The 24,755-nt window shown below is 39.3% G+C and overlaps 1 protein-coding gene across 6 annotated transcripts in view; it reads left to right on the forward strand.

Annotated features, from left to right (window-relative positions):
• Nucleotides 1-24,755, forward strand: part of usp40 (ubiquitin specific peptidase 40) — a 132,752-nt gene that overhangs the window by 66,101 nt on the left and 41,896 nt on the right. For all 6 annotated transcript variants that reach the window (XM_073046574.1, XM_073046571.1, XM_073046570.1 and 3 more), the window contains 8 exons: nucleotides 3,472-3,556; nucleotides 4,366-4,436; nucleotides 13,201-13,544; nucleotides 13,958-14,096; nucleotides 18,630-18,687; nucleotides 19,782-19,835; nucleotides 19,986-20,074; nucleotides 21,908-21,994. In XM_073046574.1, coding sequence (XP_072902675.1) covers nucleotides 3,472-3,556; nucleotides 4,366-4,436; nucleotides 13,201-13,544; nucleotides 13,958-14,096; nucleotides 18,630-18,687; nucleotides 19,782-19,835; nucleotides 19,986-20,074; nucleotides 21,908-21,994 — 927 coding nt within the window. The remainder of the gene's footprint in view (nucleotides 1-3,471; nucleotides 3,557-4,365; nucleotides 4,437-13,200; nucleotides 13,545-13,957; nucleotides 14,097-18,629; nucleotides 18,688-19,781; nucleotides 19,836-19,985; nucleotides 20,075-21,907; nucleotides 21,995-24,755) is intronic.

Consider the following 24,755-nt stretch of genomic DNA (forward strand, 5'->3'; position numbering starts at 1 on the left):
ATTAACCAACCAACCTGTAAATCTTTGGAGTGTGGGAGGAAATCCACGTGATTACGGGAAGAGCATACAAACTCCTTACAGGCAGCAACGGGAAATGAACCTAAGTTGCTGATACTGTAAAGCATTGTGCTAATCACTACGTTACCATGCCGTCCTTGTCTCAATGCACGACTGCTCAGTTATCTTGGCTTTCTCTTAATACTCTTGTTTTAATTAACTTCCACAATGTTAAAAAAAATTCACTTATGCATATTTTCACTCACTTCAATGAAGTTTTCTGTTGAAATCTGGTGCAAGTTATAGATTCTTCCTTCTATGCCAGCTTTACAATTTATACTTCAGTGCCTCCCACACATTCTGTACAAACCTGACAGCAATAATCAGAAAAGCACTTGAGGGAATTATTAAAAATGTAACCTATTGATTGCTTGAACTGAGAGGAACATTTTAGATACAGATAAAGAACAAATTATATAAATTCAATATGCTTTCCTCTTGAAAATGCAATAGTGATGACAAATGTTTACTAAGCAGATGTTTTGTGGTATAAGGTGTTAGGTGTACGGCAGATTTAGATGTAGAGGTAATGAGGTAAAATTTAAATTAAAATAGGAAACTGGAAATGGCACAAAAGGTGGTAGAAAGATTACTAGAATATGGATGTAGCCAGTAGATACAACATTGAGATCAGGTGGAACCTAAATGATTAGAAGAAGAAATTGAAAACAGTGGGAAGACAGTAACTTGGATTGGAGCCAAAAAGAGAGTAAATGAACACCAAATTTTGGGTTCAGTCAACTCAAGTCAAAGGGCAGAGTGAAGTGTCAGAAGGTGATGTCACTTGCTGCAGGGTACCCAGGTTGTGCCATTTTATTCATAGTTTTAATGTGCCTGATGAAGTTACAGAATGTTTTGGCCATTGATTTCACAATGATTTTTTTTGTGGGGGGGGAGCCATTGTCTTTCACTAGTGTGGCACAGTTTTATTTGCTACTTATTGATCATAACTGAATGCTGTTTTAATCTTGTTCAACATGATACCGACTGCTTCATTATCTAATCAATTGCAAAAACAGCACAGGCAAGATCTCCACCACTAACCTTACCATGGAGGAAAATGCACTGATAATCGTTCACAACTGGTAGGATCCAAGACATTGCAATTGTAAATTTCTGCCCCAGGAATTTGGCGAAGGAATATACACTCAGTGGCCACTTTGTTAGGTACAGGAGTGGAACCCAGTGTGCTCTTCTGCTGCTATAGCTCATCCACTTCAAGGTTCAACATGTTGTGCGCTCAAAAATGATCTTCTGCACACCACTGTTGTAATGCCTTCTTGTCAGCTTGAACCAGTCTGGCTATTCTCCTCTGACCTTATTATCAAGGATTTTTTCCGAACAGAACTGCCATTCACTGGTTGGGTTGTGTTTTTTTTTATTTTTCACACCAATCTCTGTAAGATCTAGAAACTGTTGTGTATGAAGATCCCAGGAGATCAACAGTTTCTGAGATACTCAAACCACCCTGTCTGGCACCAGCAATCATTCCACGGTCAAAGTCACTTAGATCATATTTCTTCCCCCTTTGCTCTGAACAACAGCTAAACTTTTTGACCATGGGATGTATTGAGTTGCTGCCACATGTCTGGCTGAATAGCATTAATGAATGGGTGTACAGGTGTACTTAATAAAATGGCCAGTGAATGTATAAGCACAGTTTGACGTTCAGTAACTACAACCATCTACATGTATGTATACTTTAGGACTCAGTGATGTAGAACTTGGTCAAGACTAACGTGATCTCAAGAAAGATCCCTCTTAATTAAACTCTGCAGTCTAGTTCTTGTCCACTTCTGGCATATCAGTGAGTTTTTGCCATTTGATTGCATACTGAACTGCATTAACTATCACTTGAGAGGTTAAACCTAAGCTGATGAGTTGTTAATTGGCTGGATGAAATTTTTATGACCGAAGTTAGGATATCCTTGGCAATTTTCAAAGTTCAAAGTATGTTTATTATCAAAGTATGTATACAGAATACAACCTGGAGATTCGTGTTCCCACAGGCAGCCACGAAACACACCATGGAACCCATTCCTAGAAAAACATCCAGTGCACGGAAAAAAAGAACAAATTATGCAAACGGCAAAATGTGAGCAAACAATACATAGAATATCAACATCAAACCTGGAATCCAAGAGTATACAGTTTCATTTAGTTTAGTTCAGCACCGCAAGCCACAGAGCCAGTCTTCACTGAAGCTCCCCAGTCCTCACCGATCACCTTGCTAAAACTGCTCAGAAACAGGGAAAATAAAAGTAACTGGAATCCAGTACCACGTGCAGCATGAACTTCAAAGTCCCCCAAAGTGAGTCTACAGCCACAAGTCTCGCCAATGAATCCTTGCAACATGAAACCCCAAACCCTTTTACTTACCTGCAACAGCATCTAGCAAGAGGGAAAGGAAGATCAGTCAAACACAGGCAGATGGTGCTGAACACCCAGCTGTCCTCCGCTCTCGACTTTGTCGACCAGAACCTTGATGCCTCAAACGAACAGGAGCAGTGGAGTCGATAATGGTCTACAAGCTTCCAGGCCTCCAGGCTGAACTCCCTTGGAGATAGCAAAGCACAAGATTGTTATATCGGCCCAAGAACACATCATTAAAATATAAATCACAGGTTCCAATCACACGCAGCTTAGTAGCAAAATCATATTTGAAAGAAGTAGTTTTGTGAACTGTCTGCAAGACGTTGCCATTAGTTGCATTGTTTGCCAGCACAGTCTTGAAACAAGGTAGTTTCAAGTTTTCCACTGTCAGATGGTTGCCAGTGAGGTAGCTGGCTAGAAACAAAGCTGGTACTGAACCAAAAGTCTTCAGTACAAATCCCAGAATGACTTTGGAACAAATGGACAGAATGGGATTGGCTGAAATCTGACATCAGGTTGTGTACAATCAGATGCCATATTTGTAGTATATAGCCTACTCTTCAGAAACAGTTTTACTGTAAAATGCTTTGGAACCTCCTAAAGTTGCAAAAGTGTTCCACAAATTCACGTGTTTCTTCTGCAACACATAAAATGGGGGTGAAAATTAGTAGGTGAAGCAGTATCTATACAGGGAAATAAACAGTCAATGTTTCAGTTCTAGACCATTCATCAGGACTCATCAACTCAAATTGTGTTTGTGTTTCTTCTTCTGCCCATTTGGCTCAGGTGTTCTTTCATTTACTTGTATTTTGTATCCTCCCATGTTCTCCTTAGAGTATCTGTCCTATTCTCTTGGGCCTGCTAACTCTTTCTCTCTGTTGCTGTTAGTCCCTCTTGCTTGTCTTTTTTTTAAGATGTATCAAAAATCCTAAATGCTCCATGCGATTAATATTCCTCTTTAGAGGTGTAATTGTTAGAAAAACCAGATAAACCATATATAATTACAGCAATTAACATTAACTTAAGTACGTCTCATTGCAGCAGTTGGAATTCTGGAATGGAGATATGGTAATAACTCTTGCTAAGCAACTGCCGGCTGGTCTTCATCTTTATGAGACCTTTAAAGGTAAGGATTAAATAAATATTAAAAAGTGCAAGTTTCCTTCACTGAAAACAGCATCTTTCCAAAGCTTACTACTGCCTGTATAGTTAATGGTAGGATAACTTAAGGGGTGGGTGAAGTGGAGGGGAAGTGGCTTTGGGCCTTTTGAACCACAAGTTATCTTTTGATGGATCCTACAGGTTTAACATTCTTGGAGAAGTTTTGTTAAAAAGGAAAATAGTCTCTATTTTAACTGATTATCTGAATATTCATTCAATCTGAATTCAATTAATTGCTTTCCAGGATATTATAGTTCAATAGTCCCAACATTGTAGCATTAAAAATTTGACCAACTTTAACTATTTTTAGTTTTCCAAATGTTTATAGTTAAACTTATGAGGACTCTTTTGGGTTATAATTGTATAATATTATTACTTTCAGCTGACAAATATTATATGTCCATTTCTAACTGCGCTCAAAATATCTTTTGGTAATTTTCCATTTTCAGTATAGCTTGATCATGGTGTCATCATGCAAGCAAGACCAATAGAGCTGTAGTGCCACAGCACCTTCATAAAAATGCTACTTTACGAGTGGAACTGTAGTTTTATGTGGGTTTCTTAAATCCTATAGTTCATGTCAAAAGAAAGTAAAATAATATTTTTTCAGCATTCTTAATGAACAAATACATGTAAAAAAAATGTTCAGTTGTTGCCTTTTCAAATCTGCACTCGGAACAATTTCCACAGTTGCTCTCCTACCACCATTCATGGCTGATCAGTTTTAATTATATTCAAAGTACTGATTGCACTTTTCCTCCCTTCTCAACCCAGAGGATCATATCTCTCTGTACAGTCTGGGCATTACAGATGGAACAACTCTTTTTGTATGGAATGGTAACAAGGTAATAAGCAATCAATTTTTCTTGTGATTACATTAATTTTCCCATTCTGTACTTTGTCAACTTTGATTTGCGCTCATGAAAGTGTGAACATTGTTACTGCTGGAGAAGGATTACATTTTCAATTTTGGTTGCCGTGTTTCAACATCAGATATTGAATAGTTTAAGATTGGTTCAATAACATGCTTCAATAAAGCACTGGTGTTTCTCCATGCTGTATATTCAGTGCCCATTTTATGCATGTAATGTTGCCAGTTTGGTGTTGAATTCTGGAAAACTTCGTCTGATAGTTGGGTCTTAACTCATTTCCTAAATTTTTTTTAAAAGATTTGTCTCATCAGTTTGGAGTGGAGATCTGAGGGATTGGGAATTCTCAAGTGAGCATGATTGGGTGGAGAGAAAGGGCTAAATCCCTGACACCTGGAACTTTCACCATACTGGAATTTAGAAGAATGAGGGGTGACCTAATTGAAACCTATCGAATGGTGAAAGCCCTTGAGAGAGTGGATATGGAGAGGATGTTTCCTGTGGTGGGAGTGTCTCTAAGAGTAGAGGGCACAGCCTCACAATAAGGAGGTGCTCCTCAGACAGGATGAAGAGGTCAATACTTCCCAATGCCATTAGGCTTTACAATTCAACCGCCAGGACTTAAGAACTTTTTAAAAGCTATTATTAATGCTTTTTGAGATAGTGATTTAGATGCATATCATATTTTTTACTGAGTTAAGTATTGTATGTAATTAGTTTTGCTACAACAAGTGTATGGGACATTGGAAAAAAGTTGAATTTCCCCATGGGGATGAATAAAGTATCTATCTATCTATCTATCTATCTTTAGAACGGCGATGAGTGGTGAATCTGTGGAATTTGTTGCCACAGACAGCTGTGATGGCATATTTAAGCAGAGGTTGATAGATTCTTGATTGGTCAGGGCATGAGGGAAGGGTGGGGGAGGGAAGGCAGGAAAATGGGTCTGAGAGGAAAAAGATGAATTGGCCATGATGAAATGGCAGAGCAGACTTGATGGTCCAAATGGCCTAATTCTGCTTCTGTATCTTATAGTCTTGTGGAATAAAGAGTTCAGAGGTTAACATAAAATTTTCGTCAAAGTTTTGGGCCGGAGCTCTTCATCAGGATGTCTTGGCCTGAAATGTCGACTGTTTACTCTGGCCTGCTGAGTTCCTCCAGCATTTGTCTGTATTATTTTGATTTCCAGCATCTGCAGATTTTCTCTTGTTAGTGATAAATTTTCCATATTTTGCCAGTTCTCCCTGTCACCCGACCTTATACATTCAGTTGACTGAATGTGATAATTCTAGCTGTGGATATCTCTATGGTCATGCTGGATTGGAGGTACAGGAAGGGCAAGAGAGCATATAGTCTGTCAAGCATCTTATGTTGATTTAGTCAGGCTGAGCCCTAATTTCATTGCCCTTCCTGAGATCTATTCATCTTAATAAACATCTAAACCTACTTTAAATATTTTTACTTGGGGAGTGTGTTCCAGACTACCACTATCTTTGAAAACAGAAGCACTTGGGTTTCCCTTCCTCCACCATTGATGCTGCCCTTACCTGCATCTCTTCCATTTCCTGGATATCTGCGCTCACCCCATCTTCCCTCCACCTCAACAGTGATAGAATTCCTCTTGTCCTTGTATACCATCTCATGAGCTTCTGCACCCAACACATCATTCCCTGCAACTTCCGCCATCTGCACCGGGATCCTACCAGCAAATGCATCTTTACTTCCCATCTACTCTCCACTTTCCGCAGGGATCACTCCCTCTGTGATTCCTTGTCCATTCCTCCCTCTCACTATTCTCCATCCAGGCACTTATCCCTGCAAGAGGAAGAAATGCTACACCTGCCCATTCATCTCCTCCCTCAGCTCCATTCAGGGCCCCAAACGGTCCTTCCAGGTGAGGTAACAATTCACCTGCGAATCTGTTGGGGTCATATACAGTATCTGATTCTCCCGATGTGGCCTCCTAACACTTTGTGAAGCACCTCCACTCCATCTGCAAAAATCAGAATTTCCTAGTGCCCAACCAATTTAATTCCTATCCCCATTCCTGTTCTGACACGTCAGTCCATGGTCTCCTCTTCTGCCATGATAAGGCCATGCTCAGGGTGGAGGAGAACCCTTTTATTTGCTCTAGGTAGCCTCAATCTGATGGCATGAACATCAATTTCTCCTGGTAATTTTTTTTTTCTGTTTTTCCTTCCCCTTCCCTCTCATCTATTCCCCACTCTGGCCTCGTACCCCTTCTCCTCATCTGCCTATCACTTCGCCCGTGCCCTTCCTCTTTCCCTTTATCCCATGGTCCACTCTTCTCTCCTGTTAGATTCCTCCTTCTCTTGCCTTTGCCTTTTACACCTATCACCTCCCATCTTTTTACTTCATGCTCCTCCTCCACCTATCACCTATCACCTTCTAGTTTGTCCTCTTTCCCCTCCCCCTACATTTTTATTCTGGCACCTCTCCTCTTCCTTTCTAGTCCTGATGAAGGGTCTCAGCCTGAAATGTCGACTGTGTATTTATTACCATAGATGTTGCCTGACCTGCTGAGTTCCTGCAGCATTTAGTGTATGTTGCTCTGGATTTCCCAGCATCTGCAGAATCTCTTGTGTTTATCTCTGGCAAGGTCATCACAAATTACGAATGTGCCCTCTCTGGTCTTCTCTGATTTGAACAAATAGATACTTGCCCCTTATTTTCCCTCTTCTGAATTTCCCTTCCTCCATATGGAATAATCTTGTGATAAATAAGCCTAACTAAAGCTAGTGGCATAATCTCTCTGAAACCATACAAGTATTTTGTGGTAGCAATTAAGATCATCATGCCATAGTTTTAAGTATTAGACATCTTTTGACAGTACACTGTACGTGGCTATAAATTACCATGTAGTATAATGTAGATCACATAGACCAACTCCGGTCAAGTTGGCACCAGTGAACAATGACTATTCAGGTGACATCTTCCAGATGATCTGTCATTTCAGTTTTTCTATGTATCCTATTTATTCTTTTTATCTTAATTTTGTTTTTGAAACTGTTGGAGCCTGTGACTTACAGTCTGTAGTTCGATCGAGTGAGCTTGTGATATGCTGTCCCTGAGAAAACTCCAGAAGAGAAATGTGAGAGTGAGCTACCATGAGGAGAAGCTCAGATATGAGACAAGGGGCCATGATTGACTACATTTCTCGCCGATTAAAGCATCGTGGAAGATTGTATCTATAATTTGGCTCTAATATTGTTTCTGTTCTGGAATCCTCTATGAGAGGAAATTGTTTCAATAAGTACATTTAATGTCAGAGAAATATATACAGTATACATCCTGAAATTCTTTTTCTTCACAAACATCCATGAAAACAGAGGAGTGCCACAAAGAATGAATAACTATTAAATGTTAGAACCCCAAAGCCCTCCCCCCAACGCACAAGCAGCAGCAAGGCAACAAAACCCCCTCAAGAGCAAAAAAACATCGGCCCTCCCCACCGAGCACTCAAGCGTGCAGCAAAGCATCAATAAAGACACAGACTTGCAGTGCCCAAAGACTACTCATTCACGCGGTATTCAACATAACACAGGCACTCTCTCCCTAATAAGGGGAAAAAAAGGTGTTCCCGTTTCACAGTGAGTAGGGAGACATGACAAACAACTCGCTGATTTATGGTGATAAAAGTCTGTTGCGTCGCTTTTTCCGTGCACAGCCAACAGCAAGCCCACTGTTTACGATCTTCCTTGTTCTCCCATGAAGCATCAGTCATCGGCAGCAGCACCAGCCTTGCATCCACTTGCCTCTAGAGCCACGAAAATCCGGCATCCTGAAGGCGCGCTAGTCTTCTAGGCCGTGTCCTTAGCATATTGAAAAGCAGCCAGTCATGAGGCCCTGAGAACAGGTCTCGTTCCCACAAAGAACCAAAGTCAGCATGTAACTCCAGGTCAGGGTCTTCAAAAGAACCTTGAAAGGGGAAAAAAAGAGATATCAAAGATAGAAATAAAACTGTTTCCATAGATGCAAGCAAAGGAATCACTGTTTAGTGCCTTCATCACTCAACCTCTTTCTTGGCCTGCTTCTTTGTATTTTCTTTTCATGTTTTCTTGTACTTCTCTATATTATCATATTCCAAATGCTTTCTGCTTATAGATATTTATGTCTAGCTCCTCTTCGATGACTTCGGCTTTCCTGATATCGATTGACACTTCCTTAGCTCAAGAAGTTTAGATGGGGCAGAATTAATAAGAAATCTTTTTTGAACACATAATTCGTGGACAGGGCGACTAGAGAAGTGGCCGTATTAGGCAATGAACCTGGTCAGGTGACAGATCTCTCAGTGGGTAAGCATTTCAAAGACCGTGACCAAAACTCCCTGACCTTTAGCATAGCCTTGGACAAGGAAAGGAGCAGATGGTATGGGGAAATATTTAATTGGGCAAGACGTAGTTACAACGCTATTATGCAGGAACTTAAGAGCATAAATTGGGAGCAGATGTTCTCAAGGGAATGTACAACAAAACATTGAGGTTATTTAGGAGCACTTGAATAGGATTCTGGATAGGTTTGTCCCATTGAGCCAGGGAAAAGATGAAGGAAGTGTGGGTGACAAGAAAGGTGGTGTACTTAGTCAGAAAGAAGGAAGTATACTTAAGGTTTAGGACAAACATCAGACAGGGCTCTTGAATGATGTAGCATAGCCAGGAAGGAGCTTAAGCAGGGACTTAGAGCTAGAAGGGGTTATGACATGCCCTTTGTGAGTAGGAATAAGGAATACCTTGAGGCATTCTACATGTCTATGAAAAACAAGATGACTAAAGTGAGGGTAGGACTGATCAGGAATAAAAGAGAAAATGTGCCTGGAGGTGGGGGAGGTCATTAATGAATACTTTGCTTCAGTATTCACTAGTGGAAGAGACTTGATGAATGTGAGGACAGTGTAGAACGGACTATAATGCTGGCACGTGTCGTCGTTAAGAAAGGGGATGTGCTTGAACTTTTGAAAAACATTTGGATAGATAAGTCCCCATTGCTGATTAGTCTTGGGGTCCACGTCCAAAGATCCTTCAAAGTTGTCACACTAGTTAAGTTGTATGGTGTGTTGGCCTTTGTTAGTCGGAGATTGAGTTCAAGAGCCGTGAGGTAATTTTGTAATTCTCTAAAACTCTGGTTGGACCACACTTGGAGTAATTTGTTCATTTCTGGTTGCCTCATTATATGAAGGATGTGGAAGCTTTAGAAAGAGTGCGGAGGAGATTTACCAAGATACTGCTTGGGCTAGAGTATGAGGAAGTCTTATGAGGTTAGATTGAGCTAGGTAGGTAGAGCAAAGGGGGATGAGAAGTGATTTGATAGAGGTGTACAAGATAAGAGGTATGGATGGAATGGACAGCCAGCATCTTTTTCCCAGGACGGAATTGCTAATATAAGGGGGGATAATGAGAAGTGGGTGCGTGGAATGCCCTGCCACGGGCGGTGATAGAGGCAGATACATTAGGGGCATTTAAAAACTCTGTAATAGAGTAAGAAAGTCACATTGTCACAGAGAGAGAAAGTATGGAGGGGATGTCAGAGATAGATTTTTTTTCACAGTGGTGAGTACGTGGAATGCACTGCCAGTGCTGGTGATTGGAATGTATACATTAGGGAGATTCAAGGAGACTCTTAGATTGCCATATGGATGAAATAAAAATGAGTGGTTATGTGGGAGAGAAGCCTTAAATTATCTTGGAATAGGTCAATGATTAATAGAACATAGTGGACAGAAGGCCCAGTTCTGTGTTCCTTTATCTTCTGTCTATATGTAGATTCATCCTCTGTCTACTTTTTTTTCTGTTCGCTGAACTCCTCATCTCTGCCCCACCCCCACTGCCTTCACTGTCACTCACCCATTCACTTCAGAGTCACCTAAAATCAACTACCATGATACCTCACATTGCGATAATCCTCAAACACTGACAACGGTCAGTATTCATATTTTTTCCTACTAAATGTAGTGATTATACCCACTGTTACTGGTTGACACTAATCTTTGCATAAATCACAATTATCCATTATTTTAAAGAAAATGTAAGCTATTTTTTGTTGTGAATAAATTTGAGTAATTTTGAGTTACTCAAAAATTTTCTCAAATTCTTAACAGTGCTTTTGCCATATGGTGGTGAATGCAATTTAATCTACTGTCTAAACTGAAAGCATTTCATAGTATCGTTCACAAATACTGTCTGATTAGGAAAGAAAAACTGGGCATTTTGCATCTTTACAGTCTCAGTACCATAAGAAATTGGAGGAGAATTAAGCCATTTGGTCCAACGAGTCTGCTCTGCCAATTCACCATGGCTGATTTATTATCATTCTCCTGTCTTCTCCATGTAACATTTGACACCCTGACTATTTAAGAATGTATCAACCTCAGTTTTAAGTACGTATTCTCTATAACTTTGCCTCCACAGCTGTCTGTGGCAATGAATTCCACAGATTCACCTCCCTCTGGCTAAAGAAATTCCTCATCTCTGTTCTAAATGGATGTCCCTCTATTCTGAAGCTGTGCCCTCTAGTCCTAGACACACCCACAGTAGGAAATACCCTCCCCACATCCACACTACACAGACCTTTTAATATTCAATAGGTTTCAATAAGATCCCCCCCTCATTCTTCTAAACTCCAGTGAATACTGGCCCAGAGCCATCAAACGCTCCTCATACATTAACCCTTTCATTCCAAGAATCAGTATGAACCTACTCCATACCATCTCCAATAGCAGCACATGTTTTTTAAGATGAGGTGTACAAAACTGTTCACAATACTCCCAAGTGCGGTCCTGCACAAGGATTCCCAAGTTTCTTTGCACCTCTGATTTTTGAGTTTTCTTCCCGTTTAGAAAATAGTCTGCACCTTTATTCCTTCTGCTAAAGTACATGACCATACACTTATCTACACCATATTCCATCTGCTACTATTTTGTCCATTCTTCCAATGTGTCCAAGTACTTCTGCAGACTACCTGCTTTCTCAACGCCAACTGCCCCTGCACCTAGTTTTATATCATCTGCAAACTTGGCCGCAAAACCATCAATTATGTATTCAAAATCATCAACATATAATGTAAAAAGAAGTGGTCCCAACATTGACTCCTGCTGAACATACTAGTCACAGCAGCCAACTAGAAAAGGCCTTCCTTATTCCCACTCTTTACTCCTGTCAGTCAGACAAACTTCTAACCATGCTAGTATCTTTCTTGTAATACTATGGGCTTTGATCTTGTTAAGCAGCCTTGTGTGGCACCTTGTTGAAGGCCTTCTGAAAATCCAAGTGAACAACATACACTGACTCTCCTTTGTCCATCTTGCTTGTTATTTTCTTAAAAGATTTTCAACAGATTTGTCGAGCAAGATATCCCCTAAAGGAAACCATGCTGACTTTGGTCTTTTTTTATCATGTGCCTTCAAGTACCCCAAAACCACATCCTTAGTAATGGACTCCCCAACAACTTCCTAAACACTAAAATTTGGCTAACTGTCCTATAATTAACTTTCTTCTGCCTTCATCCCTTCTTAAAGTTTGCAATTTTCCAATCCTCCGAAACCATTCCAAATTCTAGTGATTCTTGAAAGATCATTACTAATGCATGCACATCTCTTCAGCTATGTCTTTCAGAACCTTGACGCCTGCTCCACCTGGCTCAGGTCTACCTTTAGACCTTTCAGTTTCCCAAGCAACTTCTCCTTAGTAATAGCAGCAACACTTGCTTCTGCCTCCTGACACTCTTGCATTTCTGGCATACTGCTAATGTCTTTCACAGTGAACACTGAATCAAAATGCTTATTAAAGCTTATCCGCTATTCCTTTGTCCTCCACTACAATCTCTCCAGTGTCATTTTCCAGCTGTCCAATATCCACCCTCACTTCTCTGTTACTCTTTATATTTGAAAAAACAATATATATTTGATGGTTTTTAAGTACATGCCTAAACAACTCGTGACCAGTGGTGTCTCAATCTGAATCTCATGGAAACTACTGGAGTGAGGGGTGGACAGGGTGGACCTGTTTGTAGTCTTGCATGGGGGATGAGGAATACTCAATGAAATATATCTATTGGTCAAGATACTCTTAACATCTCCCCTGCCAAATGAGAAATCTCATTTAGGCCTGTACAATAGGACAAAAGTAGTGACTGTTCAAACATCTGTTTTGCAAACTTCCTCTGACAGAGCAGGATTCCCTTGAATCTTTCGAACCTACACCTTGCTGAGTGTAATTGTTGAACCAATGCTGACACCTAGAGTATAGTTGTAGAACTAGTTTCTTATTTGGTCTGTTTCTTCAGATTTATTACTCTTTAGGGACTGGTTCAAGTAATTGTAGCTGAAAGATAAACATACATTTTTAAATGGCTTGTAAATTTCAGTATGCAGCTTCTTAGGATGTATTTGGTGTGCATTTACACTCAGGACTCAGCTTGTGCATTTGACATGCATGTGTGTGTTTGGGTGTTGTCAATGTTTAAAGTGTCTGGTACTAAACAAGTACTGGTTACTTTGTGCAATTCTTCCCTGCTGTGAATATTTCTATTTTTACAGTCTGTTGTGTTGTTTTGTTCATCTGTTTGTTTCATTTATCCTTTAACTTAAGTGGGTCTGTTGCTTCCTTATCCTTTGGGTTGTTAATGCTTTTCTGCATACATATAGAAATTACAGATTTTGCTTATGTAATCATGTAATTTAGAGACTTAATGTTAATGTATGTTTTGTTAACTATTCTGTTGCCAGGTTGGTGGTGTAAAGATACAAACAGGTGAGGAGTTTGAGCCATTACTACTTAAAATACTGTATCCCAGAACAAGGCGTAAATCAGAAATTGAAACCATACAGTACAATGAGACACAGAAGGTGTTCACCCGGAACACGTTGCTCAGTTCAGTTCGAGAAGCTCTAGCCTTATCAACAGGAATTTCTCCAGAGGAGCTAACTCTTTTTTATAGGAGATTGGAGAATGAAATGTCCTCAAATTGGGTTGCATATGCCAGTGAAGATGCACACAAAACCCTAGCAGAACTAAAACTTAAAGATGGCGATTCCGTGTTAGCAACAGACCAGAAATCCTGTGACCTGAGGTAAGAATTTAAAGCAATTTATATCAGTGCTAATGACGTACCAGATTTTGTTCTATAGCCTTAAACTATTGGAGAAAAATATTGACAGTTCCATTTACATTACTCCCTGCAATTGCTAAGGGAATTAAGTGATCAGTCTCTATTAGATGTTAATCCATTATCCTAAGCTCCCAAGTGTGGTTTTGCCAGATTCTTATTTGATAGAAGTTTGAAAATTTGGTCCTCGCAATAACATTTTTGAAAGTAACATTAAACAAAATCCAAGTTCTTCTTCGGCATGTGGAAAATGAATTGTATTGGAAATATTAAAATTTAAGTAAAATTTGTGCTTTCATCAAGAAAAGAAAAACAATTGCAATTGATTCCTTGTTTGTACTTCAAGTAAATCACTTTGTATTTAATGGCTTTCACAGTGTTCCCTGTCCCAATGATATCCTTGTAAATGTAGCACCACAGACTGATCGCAGCTGGCTACAGATCAAGAATTACTGTGGTGAAGGATTGTCACAATCTGCAGGGGCAGTGGTGACTGTTGCAGTTACCATGGAGATGGTGAGTAGTTTTGTGTGGTATTTAAAACATAATGCATGCTATTATTAAAATTCACAACTGTTTAGAACCTGTACTTGGGTGGCACAGTATTGTAGCAGTTAGCGTAACACTTTACAATTCCAACGATCAGTGATCAGGGTTCAGTTGCCACCACCCTATTGTTACTATTTGTACGGAGTTTGTATGTTCTCTCCATGACTCCATGGCTTTCCTCCCACATTCCAGAAATGGGTTAGTTAATTGTGGGCACGTTTTGTTGGCACTGGAAACAAGGTGACACTTGTGGGCTGCTCCCAGCACATCCTTGGATTCTGTTGTTCATTGATGCAATCGATGTATTTCACTGTAGGTTTCGAGTACATGTGACAAATAATTCTTTAAGATCTTTATTCTCTGAAAAATAAATGGTTTATAATGGTCACTGCTGTCAGAGGGTGAGTCATTTAAGGTTGGGAGCATTGTCATCAATCCCATTTCATTTTCTCCTCCCTCATCGTCTTTCGGAACTGTGATGGGTCTGAGCCATATTTTTGAAATTATGCTATCTTTGTAAAGAAATTTCCATGTTGATATTAAATGGCAAATTCTAAGCCTTTAGTTATAATGAAAGAGTAGAGATGTATACCCTTGGTATAATAATATATGACTTGTAGGGGAATTCGTTGTCTTCACATGCTCTTCCACTGGACCTTCTAGTTGGTAGAGGTATTGGGTTTATGGTCGATGATATGATTAGATAAAAATTCTGTTTAAAAACAGATTGAGGATTGAAATGTATGATGTCATGAGGGCTGTTATGAAGTCAGTACAATGGACTACTTCTGGATGCTCTTGCATATTTTACATCATCTGCAACAGTGAAAAATTGGATTAAAGAAACAGTCAGTCTGAAATTTGAAACCAAAACAGCAAATGTGGAAGCACTCGGCAGGCCAAGCAGCATCTATGGAGAGTTTAATAATCTTGTTTGAATCAAATATCTGGAAGTTTTCAATTTCATTTTTATAAAGTTTTAACTATTTAAGCTTCTTGTTGTATTGAATTAGTGGTAAGACCAGCATGTAATGCCTATACCCATTTGCCATTATAAGGCTGCTGGTGATCTGACCTTTTTTTTGCAACACTGCAGTCCATGTGTTTGCTATGCCAGTGACCCCAGACTTCATAATTAAAAAAGCTTATGAATAACAACAAAGCTGTGATGGTGTGGGGTTTAAACTGTAGTGCTGTACATTAGAGTAGCTAGGATTCCTCGTGTCATCGTTGTACGTTTAAGTAAGTTTATATCTCATTTCCTTAAGCTGAACACTATTTGGAGTTCTGTTATTTAAGTCCAGATTGCACACATGCTCACCAGATGCACAATTACCACTGTATTTAATTTTTCTGCGAAACTGCTGCAACTAGCAAAGCCATATAAATGGTGCCTGTTAAGTACACTGGTACCTGGTAAGTACATTGTAATATACTGTTTCTTAATGAAATGATAATAACAATTAAAAACTTTAATATGCTCTTTTAAAATTCCCTGTTTAGCCAATCTGTCCTAATATATGAACTTGTATGGTATCAAGTGATGTCCAATACCACTCACTTGAAACATTTGGGTTATTTTACTATGTTGGTGTTAGGGAATTATAAGAATGTGATATCTTAGGGTAGCAGGTAATACAGACAAAAAACAACCAGTATTCAAAAATAAACCTATTGAAATGTAAAGCAAGAGCAGCCGTCAGTTTTGAAATTAAAAGGCATCTACAAAGCACAAGTTGCCAGCCCACTGCAGGGGGTCTGGCTGTTCAAGATGTGGTTTATAAATTCATATAACTATAAGTCATTTTCATATGCATTAGATCACCATAAAAGCCATGGTTCTATACTAATTGGCCTACATCAAACAAGGCACCTAGATCAAAGTTATTTTAAGAAATAAACAATTGAAGTTTAGGACCAAAATTGTCTCAGTTCATTTCCCAAAATCCATTTCGAGAGTATGTCTGTCACGTACGTCCTGACAACAGAGCAATGCTGTCAAAGAATTTCCTGCCTGATATAGCACAGGTTTGGTTTGGGTGGATCATCTTATGCTGTCCTTCTTTGGGACAGATGATCCACCCAAACCAAACCTGTGCTATATCAGGCAGGAAATTCTTTGACAGCTTTGCTCTGCTGTCAGGACGTACGTGACAGACATACTCTCGAAATGGATTTTGGGAAAGGAATCAGAAATTGGATTCAGCTGCTCAACACAGATATCCATAGTGCAGTTCAGATCAGTGGATGGAAGACAGATAGCTTCCCCATTAATTCTGGAGTTGAGCAGGGTTATCCACTCTCCCCTCCCTTGTTTGTGTGCTGCATAGAACTCTTTGCCAAGACCAAGTGTGACAGACATATAACACGTAGGAGCAGTAGACCATTCAGCCCATCAAGTCTGCTCCACCATTCAACACTGGCCTTCTCCTGCCTTCTCCCAGTAACCTTTGATGCGCTTACTAATCAAGAACCACGTTAAATATACCCAATCATTTGGCCTCCACATTTGTGTGTAGCAATGAATTCCACAGATGCCCAGCTAAAGAAATTCCTCATCTCTGTTCTAAAAGGTTAATATTGCACTCTGAGACTGGCCTCCGATCCTACTCCTCCCCGCTATTGTAAACATCCTATGTCCATTCTATTTAGACATCTCAACATTCTATAGTTTCAGTGAGATCCCGTCTCATTCTTCTAAACTCCGATGAGTACAGGCCCAGAGCCAAATGGTCCTTGTATGTTGATCCTTTCACCTCAGTCTCATGAACCTCCAATGCTAGCACATTCTTTCTTAGATAAGGAGCCCAAAACTGTTCACAATACTCCAAATGCTGTATAAAGCCTCAGCGTTACATCCTTGCCCTTTCAAAATGAATGCTAATGTTGAATTTGCCTTCCTTGCTACCTTCTCAACCTGCAAGTTAAATTTTATGGAATCCTGCACTAGAACTCCCAAGCCCCTTTGCACCTCTAATTTCTGACTTTGCTCCGTTTAGAAAATAGTCTACACCTTTATTCCTTCTACCAAAGGGCACGTGGACTTTTTTTCCACTATTTTCCATCTGCCATTTATTTGCCCATTCTCCAAATCTATCAAATCCTTCTGCAGAGCCCCAGTAACAACCCCTGTGGAACACCACTAATCAACAGCAGACAACCAGAATAGACTCCCTTTATTCCCACTCTTTGCCTCCAGCCAGTCAGCCAATCTTCTGTACTCTCAGGGCTGCTATACTTGGTGCAGCTGTGGCTTGTTCTTTGCTCCTCTGCCTTAGTAATCACCTCGGCTGCCTTCCAGTTCATCTGGGATCCAGGAAGGATCGAGTCCGACAGGTTACAATACATAAGTCCCCATAGAATGAAGGCAGAAGTGGGTCTAATATTTCCCACATCCTGATGACTACCTTTGTGAGTGGTTTTATCAGACTGTACGGATCCAAAGTGCATGCACACCAAATGTCACTGTGTACTGAAGTTCTACTTATCCCTAATGTTGCAGAGGATAGTCTGGTCCTTTTACCATGCAATGTCCTATTTAGCTAAATGTTGCCACACCACAGGTCCATCAGACAATGGGTCAGTAGAGAAAGTCTTGCAGAAGCTGTGGGACAGAGATTCTGGATACAGTGGAGTGTCTCCCTTAGCAACGGTCCAAATCATCAGGCAGAATGCATCATCGTCAGGATTCACTAACAAGCACAAAGATCTCCCTTCACTGGCATTGAGAGGGACCCTCACAGTGAGATCCTTCCTGAATGGATGACATATAATCCCCAACACACACTGCCCTCAGGATGGTTGTGCTGAATGGAAATAGTCACCCACCTCTGAATATTTTGGATTTGCTAAGGTGTGGAGAAGGATGCAAAACTCCTTCTCTCAGTTCATTCCCAGTAGAAGCATAACAGTGGACTCTGATCCACAGGCTGTCTCCAGGGTGCACTCTGAGACAGACATCAAATGCTGCTGGAACTTCATCAATTTGGTGTAAGATCCTCTTTGGTCTGCCCAAAACTTGTTTGTCTTCTGGCACAGTGAGATGCTGCTGAAAGGCACATTCCAGGCTACAAGACCACGAATTGAGGGATCCACTGAAGTTTAGTGCAGCTTATACCAAAGTTCTGTAAGGAAGCTCTACCTGCTACTGCACATTGAAGGGCTCAGTTGGGTGGGGGTGAAGGCCCTCAAACAACAGAAGGGTGTATCACCCCAGTGGCCACATAATTGACAATGGTACCATGGTTTTTAAAAAAAATGTTAATCTGCTAATGACCATGAATGTAAAATGTTGCACTCTTTTTTTTCTTTTCATATATTTTTGTTGTGAATGAAGTTTATTTTTGAAGTATATAAAAAAAGCTTGTTGAGATGAATGAAGACTTTCATATCTAACAATTTCTCCAGAGACTTGGTCACAGTCATAACGGTTAGTTCTATGTGATTGGATCATTATGTGAATTATTTGCTAAACCATTTTTTTGTTTTATTTTCTTTCAGCTCATTTCAGAAATTAAATCTAATGCAATTGAGAAACTGGAGGAAAGTAGTGGAAAAGGTAATGAGTACTTTTGTAAGTAAAGACAATTTTTTTTTACAGGAATTCTCACTATCCAGTACGATTCAGTTTTCTGTGTAATCCAACATACACTCTGTGGCCACTTTATTATGTACAGGAGGTGCCTAATAAAGTGGCTACTGAGTGTATTTTTGTATGTTCATGGTTTTCTGCTTTTTTCCCCATACACTTCAGGGTTTGATACAAAGAGCATTCAGTGATGCTGTTCTGCACACCACTGTTGTAATGTGCGGTTGTTTGAGTTACTGTTGCCTTTGTCAGATCGAACCAGTCTGACCATTCTGCTCTGTCCTCTTTCATTAACAAGGCGATTTTACCCACAGAACTGCCACTCACTGGATGTTTTTTTGTTTTTCACATGATTCTCTATAATCTCTAAAGACTGTTGTATGTGAAAATCCTAGGATATTAGCAGTTTCTGAGATACTCAAACCACCCCATCTGGCACCAACTATCATTCGGGCATCAAAGTTACTTAGATTGCATTTCTTCCCCGTTCTGATGTTTGGTCTAAACAACTGAACCTCTTGACCATGTCTGCATGCTTCTATGCATTGAGTTGCTGCCACATAATTGGCTGATTAGATATTTGCATTAACGAGCAGTTGTAATGGTGTACCTTGTAAAGTAGCCACTAGGTGTATGTACACCTTCGGTTGATGATGGGAGGAGGCTATACTTGAGGTGTAAGAACATGATTAATATTTTGCTTCATCTAATGATGTTACCCACACCAGTGTGATATAACAATAAAACATTATTTACTCATAAATACAAACCTGTTTGCAAAAACTTGCAGTTTGCTGTGTATCCCCTACATTGCAATATGCACTTGAAAAGTACCTTATACACTCAAAATGCTTTGAATGCCAAAGTTAAGGAAAAATATATAGATGGAACTTCATTGTTTCTCACTGGAAGTCTTAATCAGTGAGAATTGGTTCTCTTTTACTAACCAGGCAGGAAAAGGGACACAGATTGAATCATTTTTTGAATAAGTTTGATGAAACTATGTTTTTTTAAACAGCTACTACACATAGATCTAGTTAATTCGATGTTATTTTGTCTTGCAGAGAATGAAATCTGTCTGAGACCAATTGACAGAGTTGGAAAGCTCCTCCCACCAGGTGAGTGCACTACTCTTATAATGGGCTCAATGGGTTTCTCCTTCTGTCTACCTTGAACTCGATTGCCTCTTGTTTTTGGGAGAAGTCATACATGATTTTCTCTTTGATCCATATGCTTGTCCTTGATATCTGTTTGCATCTTGCCTCCAGTATATGAAAATTTGGCTGTGAAAGATGCTGGGTTGAAAACAGGAAGCACTTTGGCACTTTTTCCTGGCTGCACTCCAACTGACACACAGGTAAGAGAGATTAGGGTAGTTTCCAAACTGTATTGACAAGTGCTATTTCTTGCTTTTAAAGGTGAAAGTGCTAAACAATTATTCATATTTGCATTTGTTTCTTCTAATACTGTTCAGTGCACTCTGCTAATTCTCGGAGAGAATTACTTTAAGCTATGGTGTTTAGAGTTTGTTGGAAAGAAATGCCAGCACTGAGGTTTGAAAAAGAAATAAACTAGGAAAAAAATCACAATATGTCGCTAAAATTCTTTGTAAGGTAGAATCCAAGTGTGAGCAAAATAAATTAAAAGTTTTTCTATGTTGCTTTAAGTTCAGAAGCATTAGAATGATAGTTTCCATTTCCAGGGATTTTGCTTTTACCATAGTTACAAGTTTGGCTTCATGGATTGAGAGTGCTGAACACATTTCATAGTGAAAATCAAGTTTATTGTCTTATGCACAAGTACATGTATTAAAAACTTAGCTTCAGCAGTATCACAAGTAGACAACATCATACAAGCAGAGTCACAAGAAAAACATAATTATAAGAAAGAATACAACTGGAACAACAAATCTATTTTACTGCAAAGTGGTTATAGTCTTGCTAATTTGCAGTGATAATGCTTTTGCTGGTCGATTCAAAAGTCGAATCATTGAAGGGTGAGTAACTATTCTTGAACCCAGTGGAATTCTAAACTTCTGTACCTCCTGATAGCGGTAAAAAGAGGGAATGGGCCAAATAGTGGGAATCTTTGATGATAGATGTTGCTTTATTGAGGCAGTACCTCCTGTAGGTATTACCAGTGATGGGAAGGAATGTGCCTGTGATGTATTGGGCAAAGTCACTACTCCTGACATGCTGGACTCTTTCATTCTTGTAGCTTGGATCATATCCAATGGAAGAGCTCAATAGTTTGGAAACACAAAAACTGCAAAGTCTGGAACTCAGGGCAAAAACGAACTGTTGAATTCTTGAGTGGAGACCCTTCATCCAGGCTGCAGTTGACCTGGATCCTGGACTGTCCCATTTCCCTCTACGGATGCTGCCTGATCCACTGAGTCACTTCAGCAGTCTTTTATTTCAAATTAAATAGTTTGCATAGTCACAGCCTTTTCTGTGGTAATTAAATGATAAATGCATATTGGCCTGATCTTCCTAAGCCCATGCACTACCTGCACTTACTGTTCAGGTTCCTTATTCCCCTGAAGTAATCTCAGGATACAAGAGGATAATATCTGAGGGCTGTAAGCAACACAGCTGTGCAGATAGGCTGCACAGCCTCAAGTGACAATGGATGTGCATTTGCCCATGAAATTCCTCTGGAAAACTATTGATTTTTAAAGACTTCCCTCCCCCCAGCCTTGTCATACGTCGTGCAGACACGTTTTACAATCAGTAAAAATAAAACATTTTCATAAGTTGTATGAAAATTTTGAAAATAAAATCAATTCTAACTATTTTTAAATTACTAATTTTGGCAGAGAAAAATTGATGATTCTGCATTTGTCCAAGAGCCTTGAAATTTAATAGATATTTATGCTGAGAAATGTGAGTTAGTTCAGGCTATTAATTCAGTATGTCTCAATTTATTGTTTCTTTTAGTAGACTAATGAAATGTTTATTACTTAAATTATTCATCGAATTTTCCCTACTCACTGCACTTTATCTGAACTAATTAGGTAGTCTATTGATTTAACTTGAAATAGACCTGTTTCCAGAATATGTGTGGCATTGCATGTTGATTTGTTCTGCCAGATCTTGTCAGATTTTTCAGCACTTTCTCCAATTCATCACTGGTGCAATTGAACATTATCATTCAATGTGATTGACAATTTATCCTTTTTTTAATCTAGCTGTTCTTGTATTTCACTATTGGGGACAGAATTCACTTAAACTCAGAAATGGAGATTGTGGTAGAACGGAGCGTCTCAGTCCGAGAGGTAAAAAGCGGGTGTACCCTGTCAGAGATTTTTTTTAAAGCAGCTTTTATTGTAGCTTCCTTATGACCAATGCCTGGTGTGATCACTTAGTTCTATGAATAATGCTTTCTGTCTGGTGTATATCATATGTATATAAACCTGTAAATGTCAAACTTCCATTAAATGACATTTTAAATTATTAAAGTTTACAAATATTAAATAAAATCTTGTAATGAATACAGTGTTAGGCGCAAGTATTTTATGAAAGGTTATATTAAAAATACAAATACAGAAAGGTGGAGCTTAGCCCCATGAGCTGATCATTTTTCATATAGATCAAAACTGATCTTTGTCTTTTCTCTACCCTCTTTAGTTTCATGTTCCCTGATATTTTATTTATAGAGTCGTAGAGTCTTAGAGCACATAAACGGGCGCTTTGGCACATCTATTCCATATCAGCCTGATTTTCTTCCTAACACTACACAGACCATAACCCTCCATCTCTCTCACTTCTCTTAAGTGTTACAATTGAACCCACATCTATTACTTCTGCTGGCAGCTCATTCTACACTTGAACCATTCTTTGAGTGAAGCAGCTCCCCCTCTGATTTCTCTTAAAAAATTTCACCTTTCACCCTGAATTTATGACCTCTAGATCTAGATCTCCCAACTTGAGGGGAAAAGATCTTCATGCATTCTCCCTATCTTTACCCCTCATAATTTTGTATACCTTTATCAAATCTCTGCTTATTCTTGTGTACTCCAGAGAATAAAGCCCTAAGTTATTCAGCCTATTATTCAGTAACTTGGGCCCTCAAATCCTGGCAAGATCTGTGTAAATTTTCTCTGAACTCTTCAACCTTATTGGTAATTTTCCTGTAAGTAGGTGATCAAAACTGCACACGTACTCTAAATTTGGCCTCATCAAGATTTTATACAAATTCAACATAGCAACTCAATTCCTGTACTCATTGCCTTGCTTTATGAAGGCCATTGTGCCAAAACCCCTTTACCAACATATCTACCTGAGATGCCATTTTCAAGCAGTTATGGATTGATATTCACTATATGTCTTACCTTGGTTTGTTCTGCCAAAGTGCAACACCTTACACTTGTCTTCATTAAATTCCATCTGCCATTTTTCAGCTTATTTTCTAGCTTTTTTTTATCAATTATTCTGCATGCCACACTTCCAAATATTTAATGTTAGGTAATCAACACAGAAGGAAGTAGTATATTTTCTATATTTACAATATTACAATGATCCTCTGGTTTCTATTGACTAATCATATGGAGGAATATCTCAACTGTTTAATTATGCAGTTATCACCAATGCTTAATGATGGAGATTGTAGTGGACTTAGGGTTGTGAGGGGAAGTCAGAGGAACAAATCAGTAGTGATTCCCTGTTTGAAAACTGTTCTTATATTTTCAAGTAGTTGAGTGTTTTGTTTAAAGTTACAAAATCATTCTTTGGCAGTGAGATTGGATGTGAATATTTTGATAAACTCTCATACGCTTAACCTATTTTGCTTTTGCTTTATAGTCTGCACCTGTTAATTTTGTACCAGTTTATGAATAGATTTTTTAAATAATTAACAGTTTTTCATTGTATTTACTTTATGACCGCAGCAATCCAGGTATAGCACAGGTTTTATATATATATATTAAAAAAACTCAACCTATGACATTGTCATAAGTTGGGATCAAAGATGTGTTGACTACTGGGCTAAGCCCATTCCTCACTCTGCCTAAATTGCTGCATATTGAAAATTATGCTAGACCATGCCTCATCTCTCCCATTGCCCCTGCCCCAAATGTCTTTCATTTGGCCTTGGCATCTTATTTATAACCTCATTCTCTTGCATCAGGGTGTTATCCAAATTGCCTTTAGAACCATAGAACATTACAGCACAGAAACAGGCCTTTTGGCCCTTCTTGGCTGTGCCGAACCATTTTTTTGCCCAGTCCCACTGGCCATATCCCTCCAAACCCCTCTCATCCATATACCTGTCCAAGTTTTTCTTAAATGTCAAAAGTGAGCCCGCATTCACCACTTCATCTGGCAGCTCATTCCACACTCCCACCACTCTCTGCATGAATAAGCCCCACCAATGTTCCCTTTAAGCTTTTCACCCTTAACCCATGACCTCTGGTTTTTTCTCCCCTAGCCTCAGTAGAAAACGCCTGCTTGCATTCAGTGTATCTATACCCATCATAATTTTATACACCTCTATCAAATTACCCCCTCATTCTCTTACGCTCCAGGGAATAAAGTCCTAACCTATTCGACCTTACTCTGTAACTCAGTTTCTCAAGTCCCGGCAACGTTCTTGTAAACCTTTGCACTCTTTCAACCTTATTAATATCCTTCCTGTAATTAGGTGACCAAAACTGCACACAATACTCTAAATTCGGTCTTACCAATGACTTATACAACCTCACCATTACATTCCAACTCTTATACTGAATACTTTGATTTATAAAGGCCAATGTACCAAAAGCTCTCTTTACGACCCTATCTACTTGTGACGCCACTTTTAGGGAATCATGTATCTGTACTCCCAGATCCCTCTGTTCTACTGCACTCCTCAGTGTCCTACCATTTATATTGTATGTTCTACCTTGGTTTGACCTTCCGAAGTGCAATACCTCACAGTTGTCTGCATTAAACTCCATCTGCCATTTTTCAGCCCATTCCTCCAACTGGTCCAAATCCCTTTGCAAGCTTTGAAAACCTTCCTCACTGTCCACTACACCTCCAATCTTTGTATCATCAGCA

This window comes from Hemitrygon akajei, chromosome 5 (assembly GCF_048418815.1).
Source record: "Hemitrygon akajei chromosome 5, sHemAka1.3, whole genome shotgun sequence".
NCBI classification, from domain to species: Eukaryota; Metazoa; Chordata; class Chondrichthyes; order Myliobatiformes; family Dasyatidae; genus Hemitrygon; species Hemitrygon akajei.